At 50.2% G+C, this 21,130-nt stretch overlaps 7 protein-coding genes across 7 annotated transcripts; 4 read left to right on the top strand and 3 right to left on the bottom strand.

Moving 5' to 3' along the window:
- Positions 1 to 1,234: 1,234 nt before the first annotated feature.
- On the top strand, positions 1,235 to 1,651 carry A1O9_07121 (uncharacterized protein; the record flags this gene model as incomplete). The annotated part of the gene is made up of 2 exons (XM_013404067.1): positions 1,235 to 1,522; positions 1,586 to 1,651. 2 exons carry the CDS (start codon positions 1,235 to 1,237, stop codon positions 1,649 to 1,651), a joined length of 354 nt encoding a protein of 117 aa, XP_013259521.1.
- A 1,649-nt stretch (positions 1,652 to 3,300) lies between these two features.
- Positions 3,301 to 5,018, bottom strand: A1O9_07122 (NADPH oxidase; the record flags this gene model as incomplete). The annotated part of the gene is made up of 2 exons (XM_013404068.1): positions 3,301 to 4,870; positions 4,927 to 5,018. 2 exons carry the CDS (start codon positions 5,016 to 5,018, stop codon positions 3,301 to 3,303), a joined length of 1,662 nt encoding a protein of 553 aa, XP_013259522.1.
- Positions 5,019 to 7,500: 2,482 nt separating this feature from the next.
- A1O9_07123 (uncharacterized protein) lies at positions 7,501 to 8,002 on the top strand (the record flags this gene model as incomplete). Its single annotated transcript, XM_013404069.1, has 2 exons — positions 7,501 to 7,881; positions 7,940 to 8,002. The coding sequence occupies 2 exons, from the start codon at positions 7,501 to 7,503 to the stop codon at positions 8,000 to 8,002; spliced, it is 444 nt and encodes a 147-aa protein (XP_013259523.1).
- Positions 8,003 to 11,241: 3,239 nt separating this feature from the next.
- Positions 11,242 to 11,694, top strand: A1O9_07124 (uncharacterized protein; the record flags this gene model as incomplete). The annotated part of the gene is made up of 1 exon (XM_013404070.1): positions 11,242 to 11,694. The coding sequence occupies one exon, from the start codon at positions 11,242 to 11,244 to the stop codon at positions 11,692 to 11,694; it is 453 nt and encodes a 150-aa protein (XP_013259524.1).
- A 1,313-nt stretch (positions 11,695 to 13,007) lies between these two features.
- A1O9_07125 (uncharacterized protein) lies at positions 13,008 to 15,173 on the bottom strand (the record flags this gene model as incomplete). Its single annotated transcript, XM_013404071.1, has 1 exon — positions 13,008 to 15,173. One exon carries the CDS (start codon positions 15,171 to 15,173, stop codon positions 13,008 to 13,010), a length of 2,166 nt encoding a protein of 721 aa, XP_013259525.1.
- A 2,197-nt stretch (positions 15,174 to 17,370) lies between these two features.
- A1O9_07126 (uncharacterized protein) lies at positions 17,371 to 18,417 on the bottom strand (the record flags this gene model as incomplete). The annotated part of the gene is made up of 5 exons (XM_013404072.1): positions 17,371 to 17,427; positions 17,492 to 17,628; positions 17,693 to 17,969; positions 18,025 to 18,130; positions 18,251 to 18,417. The coding sequence occupies 5 exons, from the start codon at positions 18,415 to 18,417 to the stop codon at positions 17,371 to 17,373; spliced, it is 744 nt and encodes a 247-aa protein (XP_013259526.1).
- A 2,389-nt stretch (positions 18,418 to 20,806) lies between these two features.
- On the top strand, positions 20,807 to 21,118 carry A1O9_07127 (uncharacterized protein; the record flags this gene model as incomplete). Its single annotated transcript, XM_013404073.1, has 1 exon — positions 20,807 to 21,118. The coding sequence occupies one exon, from the start codon at positions 20,807 to 20,809 to the stop codon at positions 21,116 to 21,118; it is 312 nt and encodes a 103-aa protein (XP_013259527.1).
- Between the last annotated feature and the right edge of the window lie 12 nt (positions 21,119 to 21,130).

The raw sequence follows: 21,130 nt of genomic DNA on the forward strand, positions 1-21,130 counted from the left end.
AGAGGCAAAGGGGACCTGCCTGCTTTGGCCCCGCCGTGATAACCAAGAATCCAGGAGCATGCCAAATTGCGGGAAATTGAAGGAGTGAAGGGGAAAGCACTGAAATTATCAGGGACAGCTGCTCAAATAACCTCAACCAGTGCAGCAACATCGACGCGATTTGCCTCTGGGTGGAAACTGTCCGTGTGTTGAAGGGAGGGGCCCTCTCCTGTTTCACGGAGGCCATATGTTACATTGCTTGGCAATGCCTCTTGCCCACCGAGCCCTTGTCATCGACACCGAGATCTGTGTTTCCTCCACGGAGAAAGTTTGCACTATAATCGCGTCAACACAAACACAAGATCATGTGCCTGTCGGCCAGTAATGCAATATATGTTAGATCTTGACAAATGGAGAGGAAGAGGAGTTGGGAACGACAGCCTCATCAGCCTAGGGTGGTCTGTCCTCACGTGGATCGACGTCATCAATTCAGGGGAAGCTTCGTTGTGCCTGTGCCTGAGCATGTTCGGCTCGAAGAGAATTAACTGTAGATTTGTGTAGCGAGGCTCTGCGGTAGAATCCGAGAGACACATCAACACAATAATAGGAACGATCATCTGGTGCGAAGAGTAGCTACTGCACAGGTGACCAAATGGTGGATCTCAGTTACGTAGTAGGCTTACATTGTGGTGGGCGCTGGAATTTTCCAGTTGACGAGGTCACGCAAGCAGAGCATTGGACTAGTTACTAGTAGTGACTGCGGCCTACGGAGTACGGAGGACTGTGGATGGCAGGAGTGACGGGGCACTTGTTGGCTTTGGCGGGGTTGGCTTCGGGCTCTTTCCAATGGCTAGCATTGCCCCTGCCTAACAGCCCATTGACGTCATCGCAACTTGGGGAGCTCAAAAAGACACGACTCTGCCTGTGAAGTATTGCTTTGCCAAATCCATCTTCAGTCTTCAATCTCTACATTAAACAATTGCATCTGAATCTACTGTGTTACGAATACACTCGCGGAAGAAACGCCCTTGCTACTTTCTCAAAGGTCAGAGTGGCTCAAGACCCTCTCATCCAACCTTGTCATCTAACCCCTCACAGCAATACGAAATCCTTCATTCAAACCTCACCTCTTCCAGGAAAAGGACCCCGTTCAGTCGTGTGACCCCCTTTCCAGCATTACCAACCCTCTCAACCCTCGCTAAATACCCACAAACATCCAACTCCACATAAGCGTTTTCGACTTCCATCCATCGACATGCCTCGCGGAAACGGCCCAGCCTCCAAAGTCCACTATAAGGGCGCCACAGACGACTACATCGTGTTCGTGGAATCTCCCGAGGATCTCGAGAGCTGGAAGAAAGACAAGTCCATCCCATTGGTGCAAGTGGTCGATAGCTTCAAGATCCTCGTCTCCCATAAGCACGGTGCTCAGGGTGAGCTCGACACTGCGAGCAAGTCCAGCTTGGAAAATGAGTTCGGAACCTCCAATGAGGACGATATTGTGAAGAAGATTCTTGAAGAAGGCCAGATCCAGACCTCAACTGTAAGTTGTTCGGCGTGTTCAACATCTATTGTCCACAGTCTCTGACATTTTCCCCTCTTCCAGACATCCCAACGTACCGGAGTGCGCAATGAGACCATGGGACCGAGACAGGGTCACGGTACATCATAGACTGCGACGAGAGCAAGCCAAACGCGTCCTCCGATGATGGCGTAGTCATCAGTCAGGCTGTAGTCACTCTATAACATCAGGAGCCGTGGCTAGACTCTATGATGGCACTTGCATTCTTGCATTCGGCGAGCTGCGTCATCCAATACCGGCGGATGTGGGGAGCAGGAGCCTCAAACAAACGATGACATGAAAATGTGTTAGTAGAAACCTGCGTTAATTAGCCAGGAATCCGTAGCTATTGCCAAGATCGCTGAATTGAAATCAAAAAGGCATTGCGAGTCTAATCAAGAGTCTATTGAAAGGATTCACAGACATTCTCTATTTCCATTTGCTGTTGCTGTTGCTGTTGCTGTTGCCCGAGATTTGAGATACTCCGGGTTTCCGAATAATAATAACCATCATACTAGTGGTCCATCCACAGGGCTGGGGAGTCGGAGAAAGACTTGCATGTGTTGCCACTGCGAACATGGGCCAAGCTGTTATTTTCTGCTACGTAGGTGCTTTTTGAGCTCGGGTATCAATACGTACACATGGACAGACTCGGGGGTTAATCGTGGTGTGAATATCCTGGCTTCGTTTGTCTCCACAGTAGTTTGTATCGTGCAATTTGACCAGGCCACACTTGCTTCCCTGTCTCGTCCAAAATCGCCCCCTCGCGAAAACCAAGGCTTCCTTCTCTACCAAGTACGAACTCATACGATCGCATCTCATAAAATAAGAGAACATGGAAATAGGTTTTGGCAGTTGGCAAAGAGAGTGGGCGTCTCATATATTCATGCACAGATGTTCATGCACAGATGTATATATAACTAGATCCAAAACCCCGACTGGTCCCTTCGGGAAATTTTCTGGCTGCCAAAAAAGAAAAAAAATCTTATGGGCAACCATCCAAAGCACGATGGTGCCGGAAATACGTAGAGAGAAATCTTTTCCTTTTTTCTTTCTTTCGTGGTGGTCAAGGCGTCCCCTATCCCTGTGATTCTTCTTTCTTCCTCGTCGTTAAGAGAATTCTCTTCTCTCTTTCGTAGCCATGCCATTTTCTGCTGGACCGAGTTGGTTTGCCCCGATGGGGGTAATCACAAAACCCGGTCGTTGCTCTCACGAAATGAGCTATGGGTGGTTTTCCATAATCGTACTGTACACACACATACGTGATGATATAGGATGCTTGGGGGAGTATCTTCAAAAACAAACAATCCTGTCTGAACTCCCTTCCCCTCCTTTAGGTAACGCCGAAGCCATGCCCACCCACTCTCGCCCTGTGATGATGGGAGTGGGCATGGTTATGTATAGTGAATGGTGGGAGGGCTTTCTCCCCAAGTATTGCTTGCTTGCTGTCTGGGGCTTGGATGTGCAAAAGAAAACAAAGTGGTATCGTTGGGGTGATATACTGAGGTGCGTCGGTGAGTTTGTAGGAGTAGGCTTACAACAATCGCTCAAAAATTTCTGTACAACAACTAAACCTTCTGCCACAAGAAATAAATTCATCGGCATGAAGAATTCTCCGGATCAAAACATCTGGAGATTGGAATTGAAATATAAAAACACTGCTTTGCTGATACACATATCTTTCCGTGGGCACTGGGGGTCCCGACGAAACCATAAGTGCCAGTCGATTAAACCTTGGCAGGTACCAGAGGTTTTTTCATCTAGAAGTGTTCCTTCCAGAATCGGAATTTGACCAAGTCATTGCTCGTGGCTTTGGCAGCGTTCTTGATTTCGCGTGCTGCAGCACTAGGACCGCAGAAGTAGACACCGACTGTGGCCTTCGTTCCAGCAGTAAGAGAGCCCTCCTTCCCCACATCAAGGTACGAGTTGTCCATCAGGCCGTCTCGCATTGCGCCAAACAGACGATGGAAGTCGGGTCGACCATATTGAGTCTTGGTGCGCAGCTCAGTCAGAGGATCGACTGCGTTGCCGACGGTGTTGAGGTAGATGTTGGCAGCGGTGTTTGCATCCACGCGCTGGGTTAGATAGGTGTGGATACGCAAGAATTCAGGTCCCCCCACGGTCTCGGCGGCCTGTGCAGATTGTGCTTCGAGAGAGGAGAGAAGGGTTTGGAACCACTCAAAGGATTCGATGGACCTAGTTACCCAGAGGAATTCAACACGCTTGAGACGACGGGGTGGGTTGGGCCCGGCACGGATGTTGTAGATGTGTTTGAGGACAGATGCCCATGGAGTAACACCAATACCAGTACCAATGAGGACCGCAATCTCATTATCGAACACATCTTCAGCGGGTGCACCATATGGACCGTCGATTCGGATCGCAGGCATCTCTTGGCCATGTTGGAGGGCAATCTCATAGATTCCATTATTGTCCAGATCATCGAATTGCTTGGCCTGAGATGGACCACAGCCGAGAGCATCTCCAACTGCCTTGGTCCAGTCACCGACCTGGCGGACATGGATAGAAATGTAGGGATCGAATGGACAAGAGGTGATGGTGAAAGGATGCCATTGCTGGCCAGAAACCGAGGGAACTTGAATGAATAGCCATTGGCCCGCCTTGTATTTCATGCTGGGTTTCTGGAATTGAATTTCCATTGCATCGTAGGGGTGTCGGACAACCTTGTAGATCTTGGTGTCCCGGCGTGCACGAACCTCTCTCCACAGGCGTTCAAAGAGGTAGAGACCACCAGCCCAAAGCTCCCAACGCCAGCCCTGGTAGCCGATGCAATGACCCCAGAAATCTTTTCCAGCAAATGGCGAGAATGGGAGAGCGGTATCACGAACGAAACAGCCAACAGCGTGGGTGTACATGGCGAGGAAGAATGGAATGAACAAGTGATGGGTGTACCAGAAGGTCTCGAAGGACTGCTGTCGGATCTTGTGGTGTGCTGTTGTGTACATGAGCAACATGCAAAGGAGCATTACGTGGCCAGTAACACCGCCGGCTTGAGCGTAGTGAATTTGAACAGCTGTGACAGGTCTAATCTGGGTCCTTTCGACGTTGAAGAAGTTGACGTAATGAGCTAGTACGTGGATACCGGTGAAGACCAGCATAGCGTAGGCAGCTTGTCTGTGGAACCAGATAGTCTCGTCGAGTGGCAAGAACTTGAACTTCGGCCGGATGAATCGCATCAAATTTCGACACATGGGTAGAAGAATAAACATGACATCGAACGACAGGACCAAGCCAGCACCTCGCGATATCCAGACTGAGAAGGTTAGAGTATTGAGACCAGCTAGTTTCGGATCAGAGTATTGCTTCCACCTGTGATGATCATGTCAACATCTGTATTTCAATCATCGCAGTCACGTTTGACCTACCAGCCGAATGCGAAAGCACCCCAGTGGAATCCCCACCAGAAAAAGTAAAAGACCAGTTTGCTTGGAGCAAAATGGGATCTCAGTGTAGCCATGGTTGCAGGTGGTTTGAAATAAAGAGTGGTGAATTGGTTACTTGTGGAGGGATGCTGTTCGGTCGCGATTGCAGTGTGCTATCTTATCTGCATAACCAGGCGTGAGAGTTGTACGTACTTCCAAAAAAGAAACCAAAGACAAGGTGTTGTAGTGAAATGAATGTCGAATTCCGAGCCAGCAGTAATAACGACAGAGATGCAGCCAGCTGTTGACAAGCTCAAGGAAAGCCGAGAGTTGAGGCTTATGAGAAGATCTGGTTTTCCGGAGGCTGGGTATCCGGCTTTCGATCATACGATCTCCCTAAGTGTTAAATTGGATGGAGTGAGGTCAGGGTGGCATCAGGCGTTTGAGAGTGTCTTGGTCTGGGGAACAAAATATCCAAGGTGAAGCAGGAGCTCAAACAGCCGACACTTGAGCGAAGGGCGAAGAGCTATTAAAGTAAATGCTGGGCCCAGCACTGCGACAACGCTGGAACAGTAAGGAGTTGGGCGAGTGTTTCGAGTGGGTAGGTTGAGATCCCGGTGGGTCGATCAGATCTTTTCGTGGGGACGGGGAGTTAAGCCAGGCATTCAGGAAGAACAAAGACGGGAGATCGAAAGTCAAAACAGAGGACGTGTGTAGACGGCAGTATGATATTAGTATATCGACGAAGAAATGATCCCAATCGACTGGATATTCCAGAGAATCCCTGGTGGTCACCGCTCGCATGCAATTAATGCAATTCGTGAATCGTGATGGGTCACTGCCATGCGTTTGCAATTAGGGTGGAGTCCAGCCAGGGTTTTGGGTTCCCGATACTGACTACTACCAATTGAGATACTGGTACGCTGGTAACTCAGGGCAGACGCGTGGCGAGAGGCTTGACCCTGGTCGAAGATTGTTTCCATCATGCCCTGGGCGCTTATGGGGTTTGTGAGCATGAATCTTGTTGGCGAGGTGCTGTTGACGACAAGAGTCTTGGTCCTGGTGAAGAAGGAGAAGGGAGGGAGCACCGGGGGATGAGGATGAGTGGCGTGCAGTAGTTCGCAGGGCTATCATATGATGAAGCCTTGAAGCGATAGACACGATGCTGTATGATCCCGCGTGTGCCGTGGTATTGTTTCTCACTGAAGTGCTCATCTGATGGAAATGGTGATAATTGATTCACAATCACGTCGTGGAGTGGTGCCCAGGACAGTAGTGTTTAGGGAAGGCGGTAGGGGAGCAGGGAAGGGCAGAGTCGGTAGCACCTGCCTAGAGACTGAACGAGCAAGAGCCCATCTACATGAGGAAGGTGGGGCTCCCACCAAGAGCCAGGGACCTCGCTGAACGAACCCAGGACGTCGATTAAACGCTGAGCCTGCAGAATGGGGGAAGGAGCAATGCGGCGGCCGATGCACTACTTCGTGTCACCGGGCCTCCCATTGTTCATTCGCTGCCACCCCTCCATCCCGACGATGCATCTCAACCACCCACGGGCCAGCATTGCCCATCAATTCACACAAGTCTCCACGATTCATGGCTTCAATGGCCTTCATTCTGCTTGCACCTGCAGATGGCCTGACTGGCCCTCGTCTGATTCTATTTTCAGGCGCTTATGGTGCCTGCTTTCTCCTCCCGCCAACTCCAATCAGCTTCGATCTTCTCCCAACCTTACAAGAATCACCACCCATTTCCCAGGTCTTCACCGTCTAAACCCGTCCTTGCCATGGCCCGAACCTCTAGATCTGGCGACTGTAGATTGCAACTATTGAATTCTGGATGCTGTGGGGGGTGAGTTATCCTCGCATTGGTTCGTGTATCGTGATGCCGAAATGTTTCCATGTCCCCATGTAGAGCCACCGCCCGAACAACTCGAAATCATAATCCCACGATGAGCTGCATTTTGACAATCTGGCAAACTAACGATTCTTACACCGATTCCCTCATCGTAAGTCCATCGTTGCCATCCAGAGCCGATTCAAACATAAGTTCTGGGTGATCCAACGCTTTGACGTGGTCTGCCAACACCCAACTCCACTTCGAAACAGATTCAGTCGCAAGACGAGACGACACCTGCAACAGCCTCATACGCGCCAAACACGGCTGCCCATCGCGACCACCGAACGCTTCCGACGCTCAGACACCGTACAGTCGCAGAACCAGCATTGTCCAGCACCCCTAACGGCCATCTCTGACTGTTACTGCCACGAACCAGACCAATTCCCTCTTTCGAAACTATCTGCTCTTCGGGTCACCCCATCGCCGAGATCATCTCGGTCTCCATCGACAGAAAGGGTGGCCCGTCATCCCTGGTCCACCAGGTTGCCCGTTTCCTCTTAATACCGCCAGAGCCCTCATGCTTCTGCGGTGAGAGCCAGGCGCCGGTCGTCAATTACTGTGTGCTCCCGTTCTTTTACTTCTTCATCAAAGACGACTTTCGTTTTCCTTGGCCTTCACTTCTCTAGCGTTGCTCAACCTCATCTTCGTCGCTTCAATTTCTTAAACAACCCACTCATCACCATGGGTAAACTCATCAAGAACCATTGGGCACGCCTCATCGTCCTCACTGCCGCTGCATATCAAGTCATGGCAGGTGTTGAAGGCTTTTTCTGGCCCAAGATCCTATGGGACTTCCTCACCAAGAACCTCGACAAGGCCGTCAAACCATTCCCGGCATTACAAATCCTCAACGTCATCTTTGGCATATTGATATTCGCTTGGGAGTGGCCTGTGAAGCCAGTCGTCTCGATGCTTCCTGGCCTCCACCGAAGTATGGAAGCAAGATTAGTGTTGTTCCCGGTGGCAGCCTTGGCCGCAGCTTTGCTATACCAAGCGACGAACGCTGCTTTGTATTATGTTATTGGAGTTATCGTTTATTTTTGGGCATACTCGGAGGGCGAGGTAAGATACTCTTTCCGACTTATCTTTATGGCGTCTTGCTGATATAATCGCCTTCCAGACCGTCTGTGCAGAACCTTGGACTGTTCCCAAGAGAGGTGGTGCCAGACCCGGCAAAGTATAGACCAGCTGAGCTGTCTAAATGAAATATATATATAACAGTGTGACTGTTGAGTTCAACTGGGAACAATGCTGGATCGTTGCAGACGCGTCGATGACTCTCTTTAGTCACGGGGAGGAAGGGGAAGACGACTCTTGGAAACAGGGTCAATCCACCCCCCATTTTGTAGATATTATATCTAGTATCGGGGAATGAGGAGGCCTCATGTCCTTTGTACCTTGACGTCTTCACATTGATGTCGTCGTGAGTCGTGCTTGTCGTTGCTTGACGTTGGATGGGGGCCTCCAGACTAAGTACGGCTAGGCGATAACTTTTGGCCCCCAGTTGCTATCCTGCGGTACGAACATAGCTAAATCTCAATCCCGAAAGTGTTGTGCATCCATCCATGTCGCGTCAACTAAACACGTCGCCTTTTCCAAGTGGACTCATGCGGCTTGCTTCCTGAAGGATCCAAAAATGCCGGTGCCCCACGAGGCTATTCGTTCATCAACATCGCTCTCGATTTCTAGAACGAGCCTTGTGCCCAGTACAAGACCTCAAGCTTACCCATTCCCTCCAGACTTTCTATTTCCTCACGACTGGCCCCCTGACGTGGGGATCACAATAGCGGGACCAAGTGCCGTCGACGAGTTTTCGAAACATTGGTTTCCTATCACGCCGACACGGAAATCCTGAGCCCTTTACAATGGAGGTTGCATCAGCTAGACTTCCAGGTGTACCCTGTCTGAGGTGGGTATGTACCTCATACAGCGCTGATCGCGCCAAATCTGCCATTGCTCAGGGAAGTTCATTCTTGACTTTCCCATGGCCTAGAAGAAGATAGCTGCGGAGATGATAAGCTTCCGTTTCCCCCTGGGCGCCTTTTTCTCCACGTCGATACTCTCGAGACAGTCTCATGTTCGTTCCTTGACACAGTAAACTTTGAGACGGAACAGAACAATGGCAAAGGGGTCCCAAGAGGGTTCGGAGTGCGGGCAGTGAAGAGACCGTCAGTGACCGGGTTGATTATGTCTGTGGGACTCTCTTGTCCGATCCTCCCCAATATTGAAAAATGGCCGATCCCTTCCGCAGGCCAGAGACGAGGACTTATTGACGGAAACCTACGTAAACACACAGCTGCCTCTCATCACTTCCACGCCTTTATGCCACGAACAGGTACCTCCTTCTACATCTCGCTCCCCCTTGCCCCCAGGCTCACCGTCGGGGGAAGCGCCTCAGGTAGCTACTCGATAACGTCTGGCTACTGTCGAATCTGAACTTGCTAGCCCCTTGTGGGAGCCTTCAAGTCGCTCTATCGACCAGCATCACCCAGAGCGAGTTCCTCCAAAACTCACAGGAATCAAAAGCTCAGAGCCTTCCAAATTAACAGGGTATGCAGTCTGGTTCGATCCCCACAATATCAGTGCGGCCTGTAAAGCCTGCACAAGCAGCCAGCGTGTTCGAAATTCCTACAAATCTCCACAGCACTGCCTCTCGGAGCTCCTCATGCTCAATTGTCGCTCACCCGAAAGCAGAATCATTACCCTATTCAATCACTATTCATTCTTCTGGGATGGAGGCTCTGATCGTGCAGGTTGCCTCTCCAGATGTTCCCAGCATCGGGAACGGATTAATTGATAATGCAGCTGGTCTCCCTCCATGGCCTCGAAGGCTCATGTTAGGTCAGTTACGAGGAACCTGGTCACGGTGACAGGTGAGCTTGACCATGCCAGAGCTCGCAACATGGACGGACAATGCTCGGCTGACGCGGGTTGTCTTGACAACAACCGCCAAGAAGAACAGTGCATTGACATTTTGTAAAGCCTAGTATGGGAAGTGGGAGAGTGGCTTGTACTCACTCGCCCAACTTTACTAGGGTTCTCACTAAATTCGAGCTCGAGAAGATGGAAAACTCGAGTCGTAGAGGTGGCTATTGGGCTTCCTCGAGACTGTGAACATGGAATGATTCGAACAGAGAGGACTGTTGTCGAGAACTCAATAGAACCCCTGAGCCGCTCTTGCCACAAGGCGTTATGCTCGAGGCTATCAAAGACTGGTGGGACTGTCTGTTTGTACCAAAAGGCTCTTCTCCTGGTGGTTCGAGGGTTTCCCGCGCTCAGCTCAATGGAGACCAGGCCAGTTCTTTGATTCTGTGAGACTGTGAGACTCTGACCCTCGGCACCCCGGGGACATAGACACACTAAACATCGAGGCGTAGGCTCTCAATATCATGACGTATCAATTATATAACGATGTAAAACATGCAAGAAAAAGAATACGGGGACCACGTGCTGAGGCTCGATCTCCTCCAGTGCTTGTCTTGCCAAGCGTTGGCTAAGAATTCTTAAACAGGCTTAGCCCACTGTCACGCGAAAACTCCATCTCTGGTTCTTGCATTTCAAATCGTTCAAACTCAAGTCACCAAATTTAACAGATCCATTTGGTTGGGGGTCGCTTTCGATGCAAAGATATGAGGCATTACGACATCTAGTCCAACTACCAAGTGTCTCAGGCAGGCTACCCTGAGGGTCAATTTTGCCTTTCAGGGCGAGCCCCAAAGGGGACATTATTCAATGTGGCCATCTGTCAAACCTGCCAGCTGACGCAACCCAATGTTATCGCCGACCACAACAAATAGGTAAGAGTCATACAGTTCAGACCTGGCAGTATTCGTGTTTCAACCGTCCGGTCCATGTACGAGTACAACTCCAGATCCAAAGCTTCCAAGCCCTCCAAAGCTTGATTGCATTGCTTCCGCACTTTGAACTCAGTTTAGTGGGCTGCTGGGGGCCAACAGATCGCTTGCAACCGATGCCAATTTCCATACCCCTGGTCGATTGTTCACACCCACAGAGATGGTCCAATCCCAGGGGACATATTGCGCAAGGCTGTCCTGGCTTGACACGTCGATACCCACACCATGGAGCACCGAGCGCAAACTAGCTCTCCCCTTTGTCTTTCCACCACGCTCGTTCGTATATAGCAACTCGTGTTGCCTAGTCGGGAGGCTTTTGCTTCCCTCATCCCTCTCAACGCTTGTATTATTGACAAACGCACCGACGTTGCTTGTTTTCAGACAGCATCTTACACTCTCTCAACCAGTGGGACTATATCAGTGTCTGTGTTTCCTCGTCGAACACACCCTTTACACTCGCTTCAAAAATCACACTCGTTCAGCCTTCCATAAAACACTCTCTTTCCACCAACTTGCGTATTCACTCGTTTCAAGAGAAGAAAAGCACAGGCAAACCGCAACCGCAAAAATGAAGTCATTCATCGCCATCCCACTTTTCGCCGCCGCCGCAATGGCCGCCGCCGAGCCCAACTGGGACTTCACATTCACGTTCAGCGACGCGCACAGCACATGGACATCGGCGACCGCAGCGTCCGCTCCAGCCGTGACACCGACTTCTGTCAGCGCTCCTGCCTGGACCGGAGCTTCGGAGTGGACATCCTACACCAGCTACACCGCGACCTACAGCAGCGGCGCTTCCACCTGGGCAGTTCCCACCACGATCTCATACTCCATCGCTTCTGGCCACACCAGCATGCTCCCCGCCACCAGTGCCCCTGCCACCACGGTCATGCCCACCTCTGTCAAGCCAACTTCAACCGTCGCACCACCTGCTTCCACTTTCACCGGCGCCGCCAACGTCAATGGAAAGCTGGCCGGTGTTGGTGCCATGGCCATGGCTGGCTTGGCGTTGGTCCTGTAAAATACCTCACCATCGAGGAAGGGAGATATCTCCCACAGGGTTTTCCTTCTTCTGCCGTCCGCCGATTCTGCTCACCTGTCCTTTCTTCAAAGAGAGGTCTCCACGACCACCGCATGAGTCTCAGCTATGATGGAGTGACGTTGAGGGAAGCTCATGGAGAATCGAGGACGAAAGAGATCTAAGCCAACACCAGACCAAATCCCATATATCCAAGTATTTTTGATGTCCAAATCGCCTAGCCTAATTAATGTCTTGCAAATCTGTACATACATACATTTCCGAGAGAGTGGGGAGCGAGCGTTTCGCTCTCCCGGCCCATTTTGACAGTACGTTCCTATGCGATGAAAAGCAGGATAATTTGTTCCTCCTCCCCGAGCATATCTCGTCCGTGATTTGATGTAGCGCGCACACATACAGAGAGGAGTCATCCCCCCGCGCGTACCCGTACCCGTACGAGGCATGCACCGAGTACGAGGGACCGAGAACAATCACATCCTCCAAAAGCCCCCGCAAGCTCAAAAGACCGAGAAATCAAGATTGGGTCCTCCTGACACATCCACATCCCACCACCGCCGTCGAAACGCCCTCAGACGAAAGCTGGTCTCAGACCAACCATGAGCTCCACACCCCTGAAATTAGAAAGAAGGTCGTGCTCGTTGTGCCGTCGTGACTCGTGACTCGTGACTCGTGACCAGTGACCACCAACACGGCACACCACCCGAGATATAAAAAAAAGCCCCTTGCTTATTCGACTGACCTCCCAACTTCCCAACTTCTTACGTTTACTTTACTCCGCACCTGATGCAGGTACCCTGGCCCAAGCGGCTGGAGCTTAATTTCCAGGTGCCGCGATGATCGACCGACTAATAATCAATTTCACCAGTACTCGGTAGTGACAAACGTTCAGATCAATAACGAGGAACAAATTCCTCCTGCCGGTTATGTACATGTACGAGTACGTGGATGCTGTACTCGTACGGGACATAGGATATTCGGTACGTCGTACCTCGTCGGGCACGAATCCGCCTATCGTGACATGCACAAACAGGACATCTGGGCGTAGCTCGGTCGTCATGGCTGGTGACTCACTCTGGTCGTTGACGACTACTTTATACTCGTAGAAATGTTACAATGACTCTGATTACAAGCCAAAGTGAATGCATGAACCTCGTGACTGAAACTATTAATAAAGCTTGAAGCTGGCCACTCTCCCACTCTTCAAAGCTTCCCTCATACAGTACCTCGATTAATGTATTGATTTATCACCATAGAAACTGGCTTGACATCTATGCCCTCCATGTCCAACGTCACCCTTATTTGCTCGAATACAACATGTGCCGAAGGCCTTCACTCGACAAGCCCTTCAGGATTCCAATTGGATTGCTCCATCGTTTCTTTTTACCCTCAAGACCTTGTTCTACCATTTCATCCTTTTCAGTTTTGTGCTTCTCTTCCGAACGACTTTTCTCGGTGGAGTCTTCTGGGCCGATGTTAGTGCAAGAGTCAGATGCTGTCCGCCTTCTTGTACTTCTTTTACACAAACTGCCACCACCTTGTGAGAAGATAGATTGCTTGCTCCCACTGTTACCTATCATGCGACTGACCAGATTATCCATCGTGTCAATCTCCGGCATTTCATGCGACTTCTTTCTAGTGGTTGTAGGGGCCAATTCTTCAAAACTTTCCTTACGGACTTCGAAGACCGGAGGTGACACTTTCCTACTCCTTCTCCGCCCTTCGGTTGAGGTGTCATAAGATTTTCGGCTCACTATCGAAATGCTCCCTGACCGTCTGGAGAAGGGCGCGTGAATTGATGCCAGACTCAACTTTCGAGCCAAAGAGCCTGCAGAGGCTCGAATGATCTGGCCTCCTCGAGACCCGATCATTCCTGGGAATGGCAGTTTGTCCCTCGTCCAGACATCGGCCAGACCAGATTCTAGTCTCGCTCGTTCTGACCTTTTTGGTGACAGCACAACAATTCGATTCGATGTCATATGAGACTGTGACCTGTTGATTGACGAGCAAGAGATCTGGCGATATTCGTGAAGATCCTGTGGGTTATGTGTGTTCCGGACGATGACCTGAGAAATATTGGCTCGATTTCCCACCGTCGCCGCCCGCGAGGGGTTTCGGCCTGATAATGCACTCTGTGGACCGTAGATTGTTCCAACCGATCTAAGGTCAAGACTGACACTGCTTGGGATATGCCTGGAAAGGTCTTCTGTTCTGTTTTTCGGACTATATCTCCCCTGCAGACCGTCCTTCCAAACAATCTCCTCAGTTAACGAGCAGGCACTCATGATGAATTCATTTAGGTGGCCATTAATTTGAGCACAGAGTTTCCACGTATGAAGAGTTGAATGACATTGGAGACCCTGACCATCACTGGCTGACTCGATTCTAAAATCGCAAAGGTGCAAAAATGCAACAAGGTCCAGTTGAGATGTAGTCCCAGCTTGCAAGGCGATCATCAAGCTGAAGTCGAACAGCACACAAACCGCGTACCTTCCATCAATCCTGCTTTTGGTTTGCCATGTTACATGGAGGACACCACACAAGCGAATCTCGCCCAGAAGTCGGTAATTTTCGGATCGAATGGTCACCTGCTCGTAGGTGAGCCTCGATTGCAATGACCTGCGACGAAGAACCTGAGCCCGAGCTTCGTCGTTGTTCGTCGCTTCGTTGACGGCTCGGATGACTTCTCGTAGTCCTTGTATTGTTGCCTCAATATCGGCATGACTAGATGGGCAATCTGATACTGGCGTCTCCCTGAGCAAATCTTCGAAAAGCAAGGGATATTTCGTCAGGCGTTGGATTGGCTTGATCAAAAGGTCGCCGACTGTTCTCCCCTTTCGCTCGTCACACTTACGGTGATCAAGCGCAATCAGCGTCTTAGCAAGTGACTCCATGCCAGATTCATATGTCGACCACATCTCGGGCATTTGCTTCTGAAGTTCATGTGCAACTAGGGTGTGGTTCGCGCAGTATTCTTCATATGCGAAGAAATCATTCAAGAAGTCTTTGAACAATATTGCAATGTCAGAGACATCTCTTGGTTCAGCGCAGCCCAAATTTGCCCGACCATAAGTCAACTCTCCAGAGTCTACAGAACTTTGCGTCGGCCGATTGGCACGGCTGAACTTGTTGATTAGTGTGGACTCCAGGCTTCGCCAGCGCCTATGCTGACGAGGCGAGCCGAGATGCTGCGGCGAACTTGTGTCAGCCCATTTCCTTGCAGCTGCATCGTATGCTGCTTGATGAAGGCGACCCAGAAGCTTTTCATGTATGTGAAGCAGCTCATGGACATTTTTCTCAACAGAGATTCGGACACCGCTTGGGAATCTCATTGATGTTGCCAGAAGGGTTGAGTAGATGTAAATGAGCGCTTTAAGGTCCGCAACGTAGCTCTCCTCTGTTCGCACCAGCTCTCCAAGTATTTGGCGTCTCTTTAGTCCTCTTCGAAAAGCGGCTTCATCCATCGATGAGTTTGTTGCAGGTCGATCGCTATCCGTAGATTGGCGATGATGTGAACCCAACCCACCACAACTATCAGTAGACCAGCCGATCTTTGAGGACAAGGGTGCAAGACTAAAGCTGGCGTTGCTGAGGCTTGCCGTTTTGACAGTGTGCACGAACCCTGAGGATGCGGTTGAGTGCCGTTTGCCATGATGCATTTTGCGTGCGCCATTTATATCTGGAAGTGCAACTACTTGGGTAGAAGCTGGAGTGTCTGGTTCTCTGATAATCTGGCGAGGCTGTGGGAGATGGGATGAGATCGTATGGGCTGCATTACGTGCTGTCGTTGATCCGGTCTGGTGCGTGCCTCGTTTTGCGGCCAAGGTTCCGTTCGATAGCAGCGCTCCAGGTAGATTGATCCCAAATATTGGTCTGATACGTTTGTGCAAGTATTGCTGCTTTCCTTCTTGGTTATGTAATTCGGTCAGTGGGATACGCGTATGATGTGCTGCTCGACCATTACGAGGACTGTTTTGTGGAACGGTTCTCCCCTCAGCTTGACTACAGCTCATCGATCTTCTGGTCTGACCTGGAAGTCTCGTCCCCGTCAGGTCATTTGAGACCGAGCTCATTGCTGATGGCGGCGGCAATACTTCCACCTCGAATGGATCAACATTTCCATTTCCATTTCCATTCCCATTCCCATTCCCATTCTCGTCCTCAGTGGTGATGTCAACCGGCGCAGAAGCAATAGACAGAATCGAAGTGGTGGAATCCTGGTCATCTTGGTGAAGAGGGAAAGGGTGGATGGCAAAGGATGAAGCATTTGGATGGTCAGAATTAGCCAAGTTCGACGTATAGAGGTATTGAGGTGTCGTGTCAAAATGCCTCAGGAGTGGACTTGGGATGGAGGGGTACAAGAGATGAACAGTCATTCTGTAGCAATAGAGAAATAGCAAAATGATTAAAGAAATGATTGTGCAACGATGAATAAGAGAAAGAAACCAACGGTCAAAATTCCCATGAGGAGGACCAAGCGACCAAGGTCGAAGAAATTCCAAAAGCTGAGCGATAGAGAATTGCAGCAGCAACAATGAAGAAAAGAGAAAATGAATGTGAAGCAGTCACATAGATTTGGACTTGGATTCAGCAGTTCCGCGAGAACAGTGAAAGAAGGTCCAAGGCGCGTGGTAACAAGGAAAGAGCAAGGCTCGCGTTTCCTTGAGTGCCAATATGACCTGTTGAGCGGAGCCGGTCCAGAAATTTGTGACCTTTTTTTTGCACCTGGAAATCAATCACCCAACAGGCTGACAAGGGCAGTACAGACACGCAATGAGATTGTCTTGTGAAACATTGGCGTTGGAGCCCGTTACGGCTCGACTCACGGAGGAACATATCCATGTGGCTTTTCTCTTCTCGGAGGCTGTCGGCACATTTCAATCGAGCTCGATGGCTGAAAGTGGGTGAAGGAGGTCATCGCGCGTCATGAGTGACTTGGGTAATCATAGATTCGCAGGATGGATGTAGTGAATATGTGCGAAAAGGGGATGTAAGGGAGAGGCTCGAGGCTGAAGCAAGAGGCTGAAGCTCCTTACATCTTGACGCAATGAGGCGGCGACGGACGACGGCTCTTGGCACCACGTGCTTGGGAGCTTGGAATAAAAGCGAGCTGTCCTCTCCGCCAGTCTTTGGGTGCCAACTATCTAACCACCTCACATAGGGACCCAGGTATCTAGTTAGGTAGGTATTCACATCGGTCCCACCCGTGAGACCTCCCTGCTTTGACCCTACCGCCCAAATTACATATCACTTTGCGTCGCTGGCGCCTCCTGATAAAGAAGACCTTGTTCTAGTGTGGGCTGCGAAGCCTAAATACGAGTTCTAGGAGGAAAATCTGTAAGCTATTACATCTCTGTTTTGTCCATATATCACAATCTAAAAACACGTTGAGTGTGAATGTGAATCATAACTTCATAACAATCATTCGTTGCGGAACCCAGCTCTCGCTAAAGTCAAAGATCTAACGCTTGTAATTCCGACTTATATAACTTCCGTCATCTCGGCTGTACGATGACCTCTGCCACCTCCAACTCAGCGACCGAGCGCTGTGGTGGGATGATGGTCTCTTGAGTTGAGGCTGGGGGATAGCTCTTTAATATTGCTCTCGGCAATTTGACTATGTCAACGGTTGCTGCATCGTATCTGGCATAGTCTGGCTCCTCATCTTGATTTCTCTAATTGTCCAGCACCCTCGAAAGCAACGACCAGGATGGAGAACTGTCAGTGCGCCCGTGGCAATGAGGATCATCCCACCTTCCAAAATCTTGCAAGTTATTCTTACGGCTGGTGGAAAGGGACAGGTATTCCATACCATGAAATGGATCTCGCTGTTGGCAAGTGGCCCAGTGAAGCCTTGTCGCAATTCGGCAATACGAAGGACTGATCGTGTGAATATGCAAACCGTTGCCATTCCGACTCCTGTGCACAAGATATCTTGTAAGCAGACTGGTCGAACCATTGTACATTAGGAGCGGAAACGAACCAAAGAGGAATGCATGGAAAGACCAGGTCTCTCTGACATGACGAAACCGATCAAGTACCTGCTGCGGCCGACGGCGAACGTTGCTGGCGAAATGCATGCAACAGCAAATGAAGATGAATAGGGAAACCGCCTGCGTGGCCAATCCAGCAATGACAATGTCGATACCGGCTTGAATCCCGTTAGGTTGCTGTTGAGTGGAGCAGATACCTCCTCCAAGCCCCTGAAGGATCAGTTTGACAAGATCACAAGCGACAAAGATCAACAGGTACGTCCGGGGCTAGTTAATGGTCAGCGAAATCCCCAAGCAGCAGAGTTACATTCCACGAACGTACCCTGAGAGCCGAAAGATCTTCACCATAAACTCGCACAAGGTGGCCCATACAGAGATAGATAGAAGCTGCCAAAAATGCTGGGCCTAGGATGAGAGTGGTATTATCCCTACAGCACGATGTCAGCCTCTTAGACCAGATCGATTCGAGTACACCAACAAGAGAAATGCTTCTCTACTGCCAGAGTTTTTGTGGATAAGAGTCGCGCAGTGTATCCCATCAACTCTACAGAATACCTCCAAGCATCGGTCCCATGAAATCCCATGTGCGGTACCATATAACTTGAGTGAGCTGGCCAAGCAGGCATATCGACAGAATGGCAATGCATAGTCCATTGGCGGCAAGATTGGGGTTGTACGCAAAATAAGTGAACTGGGAGCCTGGAACCAGCGTCATTGTGTCTTGATGGTACAGAACTTTTGTTCCAAGGTGAGAAGTGGTGGTCAGATCCCTTCTTAAGGAGAGATCCGCTCGCAGATTTGCAGCGCGGATTAATTCTCTTGACAGATGATGCGGCTGAGCTGAGCCGGGAAACACGAACTACCGGACCTACCAAGTTCAGATGACTTAAATAAGCGCAGTCTCAAATCAAGTTGGCTCCAAAGAGTAACGGCTGGAATCTGGGGAGCCTACCTCGCGATTTATGCTTCGGTTGATTCCTTGTGTGTTAAACCATATTGCTGGTTAGTATTCGGAGTACCACAGACTTCAATGAGCCACCTTCCCGCCAGCCGCGAAACGTGCTTGGTCGGATACGGCGAGCAAACAAGCTGAGGGAGTCCTCGGGCTTCCCTTTGCAGGCGGCGCTATGCCTAAAACCGCTGTTCCAGGCGCCCTCAGCCACCAAGCGACAACTGTCTGCTGAACCAAAGTCTCTACTAACCTTGTCTCCCTTTTGGTGAGAAGATGCGTACGATGGTCTCTTCGTGTTCAGTCTTAGCTTAATGCCAACCTGCAAGAATGGGTGGTCGGGCTGGCTATCACCTTTCAGCCCACAACATCCCAGACCTTGAACTGCATGTGTTGAGACCGACCTCTACTAGGTATTCAGAACGGAGTCCATGGTACTCGCGGTGATTCTACAGCACCTGAACCTACTAGCTCAGATCTCCTCCCCGTTGCGGACCACTCAAGGCCAACGAGAACATTGTAGTGCCTCCAGAGCGGTGTCCATGGCGGTTGTGCCACTGGTCGAATCGACAGCATACTCATCTACCTTCCTACTCTGCATTTGTCCTGTCTTCAGATGTGCAAATGGCTCTGCATCACTGGAATTCACAGCTTGCAGAAAGTAAATTCCTAGTCCATACATACCAGCAGATAGTGGACCTGATGGATGAAGCATGGCTCTTGCGCAAATCAGACGTGGCAGACTCAGAATGGGTTTTCGATAAACAGCCACAATGTGCGTTAGAGGTCGCGAACTGTAAGTAAAGTTACCAACTGGGCAGGAGTTCCCAACCTTGAGCATGCCCTTCTTGCCCTTGACCTTCCTTTCCACATTTTCCCCGTGAGTCGCGTGTTATGAGTTGATTTTAGGGCTTCTCCATGACCCGTCAAGGGGTCTGCTAATTCCATATTTTTTTAACCTGCATCATGGACGTACACCATCTTGCGGTGTCGAATATCGCACGTCGCGTTGCCTTCTTTCACGCTGAGAAGACACCATTCCGCATCTACCATGGCAGCACAAACAGCACAAGATCTACGACCTTTTCTGACGCCACCTCGATTGACACGTCGGACCTTAAACATGTGATCTCGGTCGACCAACAAGCACGAACATGTCTGGTCGAGTCCAATGTCCCCAGGGACGCATTGGTGGCGGCCACAATAGCCTTTCGTCTAATTCCGCCTGTCGTTCCCGGCTGAATCGAGTTCATTTCGCTATGGCTTCTTTGATCAATGCGTCAAATGGGTCGAGATTATTCTGGCTAATGGCGAGATTGTCACTGCTTCGCCCTTCGAAAACCCTGATCTCTTCTATGGATCTGCTGCGACGTTCGGCACAATTGGCGTGGCGACACTTTTCGAACTTCGATTGATTCCTGCCCGAGACTTTGTCGAATTAACGTATCACCCAGTCCATGCATTCTCAGAAGCGCAGAAGAGAATAGCAGACTTGGCCTCGTCTCCAACTGTGGATTTTGTCGATAGTATCATGTTCTCAAAAGCTAATGGAGTTGTTGTCTCTGGATCTCTAGTGGACCTCGGTCAATACGAACGGGCAGAAACCCCACGAACTATCTCCTTCTCTCGATGCTTGGATCAATGATTCTATATACATGCCCAGGACACGCTACAGACACACCAGCATGAAGAACTTCTTTAGCGGGAATTGGCATCAGTCACCGAGTATCTCTTTCGCTATGATTGAGGCGCGTTCTGGACGGGTACTTTCGTATTTGAATGGTTTGGTGTGCCTTTCAATCATGTCACACGTTACGCGCTTGACTGGCTGATGTCGACTCGGATACTATATCATGGCCTGCACGCCAGTAAATTGGGAGCCGGGTACATTATCCAAGACCTCTGTCTCCCTCAAGAGACTGCGGCGGAATTTGTGGACTGGATGCATGCAGACTGGGCAATATACCCTTTGTGGCTGTGTCCCATCAAACGAAACGAGGGAGTTTCGATGAATCCTCATACACCATCAGCGACTATTTCCGGCAGAACGAGCTGCTAATCTCTTCTAAACATCGGTGTATGGGCCCGCTGTCCTTCTGAAGACAGAGTCGCCTGCAATCGGCGCTTGGAAGTAAAGCTGAAGTCGCTGCGTGGGATGAAGTGGCAATATGCTGACACTTTTTATACCGAGGAAGAATTCTGGGCCATCTACGACCGGGAAGGGTACCAGAAGCTTCGCAGGAAGTATGGCGCAGAGAGCTTGCCGGATGTTTATCAAAAAGTTCGAACGATCGTAGCGGACAAAGGCAAGATTCTGACTGTCCCGGCCCGCATTACTGGTGTACTTACAGGTGATACTTCCCTTCAAAATCTGTGGGAAATCATATGGAGTGTCTGGCCTTTGGTGGGCGTTAAGGCAGTTCTTTCTGCGCTTATGGGAGTCGAATACCTGAGAAAGAACGACTGATCGGAAACAAGA

The sequence above is a fragment of the Exophiala aquamarina genome (genome assembly GCF_000709125.1).
Source record: "Exophiala aquamarina CBS 119918 chromosome Unknown aczIA-supercont1.5, whole genome shotgun sequence".
In the NCBI taxonomy this organism is placed as follows: Eukaryota; Fungi; Ascomycota; class Eurotiomycetes; order Chaetothyriales; family Herpotrichiellaceae; genus Exophiala; species Exophiala aquamarina.